Raw genomic sequence first — 7,502 nt, forward strand, 5'->3', positions numbered from 1 at the left:
ACATATATATATATATATATATATATATATATATATGTGTGTGTGTGTACGTATTTAAGAATAAAAACAACAAACTCACATTATTATCTGCTTTCTATAGGTTGGAGTGAACAATGGACAGTGAACCTGGCAAAGTCATGGAGGTGCCGGCCCTTGGTCGACCTTTTAGCCCTGGGATGTTGTACGACTGCCGCACTGACTCACTTGTTCCTGGTAAGAATGAGACATCCTCAAAGATCTGATTAAAACCAGTAGCACACAGAGGCAAATTGTGTGTTTGAATGTTGTGAAGCAACAAATTTGTACTGTGTGTGTGTGTGTGTGTGTGTGTGAATGATTATTTGTCCTGTGATGGTGCACCTATCCAGGGTATACCCTAATATAACTGGTGAAAATAGGACAGTACATGGACAATTAGACACTTTTCATAATAGATTTTCCATATTTTCTTATTTACTCCCAGAAATGGTATATAATATATGTACATCAATAGCACATGGAACCTGTTAAGGAAGAATATTCTATCTAAAATAGGTTAACTTTGGAAAAAGTTTGGCTCTCTCTTCCTCTGGATCCCAGGTCCTCTCGGCGAGCCACATGTAGCCACAAGGAAAACAACAACAATGCGCGTTGACGTCACAGAATTACAGAGTTTAATCCAATATAAGACAATGTATAAACTTACACCAGAAACTGCAGAACAACAGAGACATACATTCATTTACCTGACATAAATGGAAAGAAGAAAAGCAAAGACGTGCAAAGACATCTTTGGAGAGTTGCAAGAGAAAATCTAATGTGTTACTTCTGTGTAGAAAGTTTTATCTTCTTTTCTTTAATTCATTCAAATAAGGCGTATCTTTGCTCATCCAATCCAGGAGCTATCTCTGACCCCTTATCTGAAGCCTAGAACCCCTGCAGTGTTTACGGCCTTTCACAAATGAGTGCAAAAAGCCAGAACCTCCCCTGTACTGCTCTCCACACAGACAAAAGGCAGTTCAAACAATCCTAGCAAACCATCCGCTGCAGCCACAGGCAAAACAAAGGTCAACAGGCCAGAATAAGTCACTGATTTAAAACCACAATTTAGGTCATTCGAATCAAGACATGCTCACTCACATCTGTCAATTTAAGTAATCTGGGTTGAAGCAGGAAACATCTAAAACATGCAGCAGTAAGTGGCCTTCAAAGGAAATTAGAAAGCTGCAAATGCCATTAAAAGCTGTTTAAAAGTTCTGAATGAGTTTCGGGAAGCTATACCACACTTTGCCTCCCACTTCCTGGATGAGCTGCCGCCTGTTACGTTCAACAATCTGGATGTCTCCAACTTAATCAGCAAGATGGAGCGTTTACACAGCGAAGTTTGTGCCCTGAAGCATACAGTGTCATGTCAAGTGGACGTTGAGGAGAAGTTGCGAGAGGTTACCACTACCATTGACCGCAGAGTTGCGGCAATGGAACGACATTTGGTGCCTGACGGTGGAGGATTTAGCAGTGTGGATACGTCTGCTCCAGGAATGTCCAACGCTAGTGACATGATATTGGCTGTGGAAGGAGGTGGCGGCATGCATGGTTTCTGCTCCAACAAACTGTGTTATCGCTGATAATGCGGCTTTGGCAGTGAATGGGACCTACACCGACTGTTCAAGGACTACTGGCGAGTCTGTCGCGGTGAGTGATAACTGAAACTGTACTGCAGATACACCTATAAGTTCACCCACATGGAACTTGGTGGTGAAACAAGGGCGGCGTTTGAGGACCAAGAGCCATTCAGCTCCGTTAAAACGGCAAGCTAAACCTGAGCGTAAAAGACCAGCATGTATTATCGGTACTGGTGGTCAAAGCACCATAAAAGTGGTCAGAAACAAGATTTCTTCCAGATCTTGATGATGAGACACTAACAAACTATCTTAAAGGAAAACTCGGATGCGATGTTCAGTGCTGGCGTATTGTCGCTGCGAACACCAGATAGTTCTTTTAAAGTCAGTGTGGAGTGTGAAAACATCGCAGAAGTGTATAACCCAGAGCTGTGGCCACAGGACTTGGTTGTGCGCCGTTACTATGAGCCACGGAATAATTTGGAGATCAGATCGTGCATATGTTGATACCACAGTGAAGTTAGCTTCAAATTGGATATTGGAGCTCCACAGTGAAAAGTTGTTTGCTAGCGGTAGAGCAGATGAACACGTGTCTGTTATGAACGCCGCATTCCAGGTCGAGTTCTTCGAAGCGATGCCTCTAAGTAGCAGCTTATACTTCAAAACGAGCCTTTATGTTAACATATGATAAAATATGTTTATTGAATTAGTTTTGGAAATACCTGCGGGCGATTTGATTATGTGCTACGTCATTGCTAACTAGCAGGCTGCTAAGATTTTAGGTCGTTACGTAGCATTGCAGCTCATAGCATTCTGAGGTAGCTGTTGTATCAGCTGTACTTCTAATGTATGTAACTGAATGTAAAACATGTTAGCTGCTCTGAGCTCATCCTGAGTTGTTTGTGTTTGACAGTTTCACTCCATTCTACATGGAAATAAAGGAAGAACTAATTAATCCTGACTCGTGTGAAAAGAGTTTGGCTGATGGTTAGTTTTGGTACCAGACACCATAGCGAGACCATTACAAAGTGAATCATTGGAAGTCAAACTTGGAAATAAAAGAAGAAAGCGACCATTAAAATGGAATTAGGTTTTAATAGGGAAGTGAAATTTGAGAATGTTGTTGATCAGTTAAATAGCATTGAGGGGAAATTCTTTAATACTGAGATCATTATGAGAATTTGAGGCGTAGATATTAGGAACCAGTAGATGGCAGTAGTGCAATAATGGATGCAAGCTGCTGTTGAAATCTGAAGAAGAAGAAGGAAGCGCCCATTTTCATTTAGCTCATGCTAGTAGCAACACGAAGGATCAGCACTTTTACTGTTACAGTTACCGTTCGGAAACTACCGTAATCAGTTCAGTTAAATCTAAACTTGGCAACTTTTTCTTTTTCAACGTAATAAATGTGATATTCAATTGATCTGTTATGACTCAAATGTTGGCTGTCCGCCTCCCTCTGCTGCTGCTGCATCGCTGTGGAAAACCTGGAGCGGCAGAGAAATCTGCGGCTTATATGTGAATGTTTACTGGTTAAAAAAAAAAAAAACTTTGGGGTTGTGGTTTATAGTCCGGTGCGGCTCATAGTTAGGAAAATACGGACAATAATCCTTCCTGGATTTATTCTGTGAAGAACCCAGAGAGGGTTACTTGATTGTGCTTTCTGGAAAACAATATATTTTTACATCTAGGCTCCTGCAATCGTCACACTTTTTCTGTTACAAACTGACTCCGGCCCCCACCAGAGAAGGGAAAAGTTATGTGGCCCTCACAGGAAAAAGTTTGGGGACCCCTGGTGTAGACCTTTATAATATATATGATGGCATTGTGGATGTTTTGTATGAGAGAACAAGACCATACCTTACATGCAGAAAGACTAATAAACATCAGGCCAGGTTGGAATAAACATGTCAGGATACCATACAGAAGCCAAACAAGCATATATAAGATGTGGGTACAAGCAGGTAGGACCAAGAGATGGGACTCTCCTAGATTATAAAAAACTCACCAGTGCAAAATTTAAATATGCCATTCGATACATTTCCAAATATGAGCAGAACATGAGAGCAGACTCCATGGCTGAAAAACTGCTTTGTAATAATGCCATTGGCTTTTGGAATGATGTCAGAGCTTTAAACAGGTCTGCTGCATCACTCCCCAGTACCATAGAGGGCATATCTGGGATAGCAGAGCTATGGAGACAGCACTACTCCGCCTTATTTAACTGTGTAAAAAGTTAACCCTATGGATTGGGAAACATTGCTAAGAGTGATGCAGTTATAATAACTCCTAGTGAAGTCCAGCAGGCTATAGCTTACTTGTGTGAGAATAAGGCAACAGGTTCTGATAGCATTATAGCAGAACATCTGAAATATGGTAGCCAAAAGGTGGCTGTGCTGCTTGCAATGCGTTTCTCTGGGTTTATGACCCATGGACAGTTGCCTGATTCCTTATTATCCATCACCCTTGTGCCGGTAATTAAGCAGTTAGTCTCTGTAATTAGTAACTAATGAAAACCAGCACTGCTGTATTCTAAATATTCTGATATTAGAGCAGAATAATCCAGTCCAGGTTTATAGAATCTAGGTGTTGTAGTTTTGGAAGTAGAGCAGTTCTCAAGTGACCAAGATAAAAAAAATTGTGAAATCGCCCTTTTTTGAAGTTTTGCAAATCAGATAAAAGTTTCATAAATCGCAATCATGGTTATAAATATTTTGCTAATAGAGCAGAATAATCTAGTCCAGATTTGAAGTGTCTAGAGGTTGTAGTTTTTTTAATTAGAGCAGATCTATAGTGATCCACATGCAAAAAATGGTGAAAATCAAACTTTATTGAGTTTTCACAAATCAGAAAAACGTTTCACAAATCTCAACTTGGTTCTAGATATTCTGCTATTAGAGAAGAATAATCTAGTCCAGATTTGAAGTGTCTAGGTGTTATAGTTTTTTAATTAGAGTCGATTAATGATGCGAAGGTAGTGAAAAATTAGGTGGAATCGCCCTTTAGCTATTGGAAGCTAGAATTGGAAACCAACGGTTTCCAACGGATCCGGTCCGATTCGACCGGATCCATGGAGGTCCGGTGTTGGTGGTAAATAAGCTTGGTGTCTGTCACCACACCGAACTGTAAGCAGCAGAGCTGATGCCGAACCAGACACAGCGCTACAGATGCTGGGAGTAACGTCCAAGTCAGGCAGCACTAATGGAGCCATTACTACAGGAAATGTTAATGGAGCTAGATCACTGGTACTGCATGTGAAACCACTACCTACACCGAACAAAGTTCGGACCCTAAACCGCTGTTGCCAAACTGGTGTTCTGTCTGTCATACCTCGTAAATCCAACATACCTTGTGGTAATGCGCACATTGACGTTATGTGTCTTATAAATCCATCATACCTGTAGAAGTTTCATTTTGTGCGTTTTATTTCTCAGAAGTTTACGGTAAATAAAAAAATTAAAAGAAAAATCTAGTTATTTCCACGCAGTGTCCAGAAAGAGGTGTTGTTCTGCTTGTTGCCTAACAGCTTCGGTCAGCATCCAGCATTACTCATGTTTTAAGGACATATTCCGTGCAGTTTTCTAAAGAAATATTGAAATATTAAAAAGGTAGATTAGCTATGCACCTTATTCCTGCGCCTCATGATGCTTTGCGTGAATTATGGGTGCGACTTCCGCTGCAAGCCGGAACTCCCATTTGTTTACATGTTACCCTAACGCTAACCGGCTTTTGATCAGAGCTTTTAGACTATAAAATATGTGGGAACACCAGTGGTCAAAGCTTAAATGTGACTATTGTTTTACAGCAACCTACAGCTATTGCAGGGAAGGATGACAACTTGAAGAAATGGCCACATTTCATCAGGTTGCACTATGTAGCTACCTGCACTAGCATATGTAGCTACTTCACTGACTCAGTTGCTTCAGATGCAGATGTGGGTTACCTAGAACTGGCTGCAGCCACAAACTGTAAATGTGGTCTGATTATTAGAGTACAGCCATGAACAGCACAACAGTTACCCGAGCTCCACAAGGGCATCTTATGACACTTTCCAGTGGCAAATTGCTCTCAATGACAGGTTAATGTGTGATTCGGTTCGGTTCTAGTCCAGTGTGGAGATTTTCCGTATTACTGTCTGGAGCGCAGCAGATGCGGTTATTTCTCCTCTGATTTGCAGCGACACTCAGCAACGGAGAACCTCGAGGTTCTGGTTCTGATGGATTAAATAAATCCAGATATTTTATTTTATCTTATAAATAAAATTTCCTGGCCCAATCACAACGATATGCTCAGATCATGAACTTTATTATTTTTTAAATTCAAATGAAAAATACGATTCACATCACACCGAGCTAATATTGTGTAGTTCTGATGTTTTATACTGTCGGCACAACTCAGATCTCTGACAGATCTCAGATCTTCTCTGCTTTCTCTTTATTCCTGTCAGTTCTTCAGAGAAACGAGCTGCTAGCAGCGATGCTAATTCACGTCATTCTGTTACAAAACTTAACGATCGTGTTCCTGTCGCTCCCTGTGATTAAACTCACAAATCTGTCCTGAGCAGCTCTCTGATAGCAGACAGTGTGTCTCTAAACAATTTTACTAAATATTGTATTATAACCGAAAAGAGAGATGCAACTTCTCTCATGAATACAGACTAGCAAAATACCCTACAAATTACAATAATGCTACTTCCGCTAACCACCGGAAGTAACACCCATAACCGTTGCCCCATTAAGCCCCCCAGGAATAAGGTCAATGGGGACAAAATATCCCGACCAAATTTGTAGTCAAACAGTATTTGTAGTAATAGTGATGCTAAACAGGACTAATGTCTTGTTTACAGTATAGCGACGATATTGGAAAGAGCAAAAGTCATTTGTGTTAATATGTTTGATTAACATAGCAGCTTAATTAAATAAAATTTACCGCAAACATCTGAGAAATAAAACGCACAAAATGAAACTTCTACAGGTATGACGGATTTATAAGAAATCTGCTGAGTAAGCAGTATGTGACGTAGCATCGATGTGCGCATTACCATAAGGCAGGGGTGTCAAACTCCAGTCCTCAAGGGCCGCTGTCCTGCAACTTTTAGATGTGCCTCTGCTGCACCATACCTGAAAAGAATAATTAGGTCATTAGCAAGGCTCAGGAGAACCGATCTACACAGGGAGGAGGTAATTAAGCCATTTCATTCCACTGTTTTTTACCTGTGGCACATCTAAACACTGCAGGACAGCAGAGGACTGGAGTTTGACACCCCTGCCATAAGGTATGCTGGACTGACTGGTATGACAGATAGTCAGAACACCTGTTACTGAGCTACAGAGGTTCTTACCGGGTCACAGAGTCCAAGCAGATGCAAGTGTCATTGTTTCATTATGAACCTGAAGGCAGCAGCAGCTCCTACGCCAACTCTGTCCTCTTCCTCCTCATCTTCATCATCTCTTGTTATTTCTAAGTTGTGATTGGTTTCAATGCGCTCCTGTTCAAATTAAAAAGGCTAAATAACGGTACCCATCACTGTTTAGGCTGGAGGAGCCAGGCAGTTGGACCTTTACACTTATTTGCCCAGAATGCATTGCAGCGTGAACATGGTAACTGTTTTATGAAATTTTAAATCAGGGTCGAAGGAGATCGGCGGCAATAATGAAACCAAACGCTGTTTCTGCTAGAATTAAATGTGCTCGATTTATTTCCCCACAGAATACAGCAAAATAACATGCATCAAACACTGTTACTGCTAGAACAAATATGCTCGATTTATTCCCCACAGAATACAGTACAAAACACTCTATGACTAAACACGTGATGCTCGATTCAGCGCTTACCTCGTGAAACTTGGCCGGAGAGCCTTCGGCCTCGAGACAAAGCAGCATCAACGTAGGCTGGGCATTCGGA

The 7,502-nt window shown here is 41.1% G+C and overlaps 1 protein-coding gene across 1 annotated transcript in view; it reads left to right on the forward strand.

Annotated features, from left to right (window-relative positions):
- Positions 1–7,502, forward strand: part of LOC103130943 (stonustoxin subunit alpha-like) — a 35,577-nt gene that overhangs the window by 13,014 nt on the left and 15,061 nt on the right. The window contains exon 6 of the mRNA XM_007542474.2: positions 101–213. Within this exon, the coding sequence (XP_007542536.1) occupies positions 114–213 (100 nt within the window). The 5' untranslated portion in view covers positions 101–113. The remainder of the gene's footprint in view (positions 1–100; positions 214–7,502) is intronic.

Source organism: Poecilia formosa, unplaced genomic scaffold (genome assembly GCF_000485575.1).
Source record: "Poecilia formosa unplaced genomic scaffold, Poecilia_formosa-5.1.2 Scaffold698, whole genome shotgun sequence".
Classification (NCBI taxonomy): domain Eukaryota; kingdom Metazoa; phylum Chordata; class Actinopteri; order Cyprinodontiformes; family Poeciliidae; genus Poecilia; species Poecilia formosa.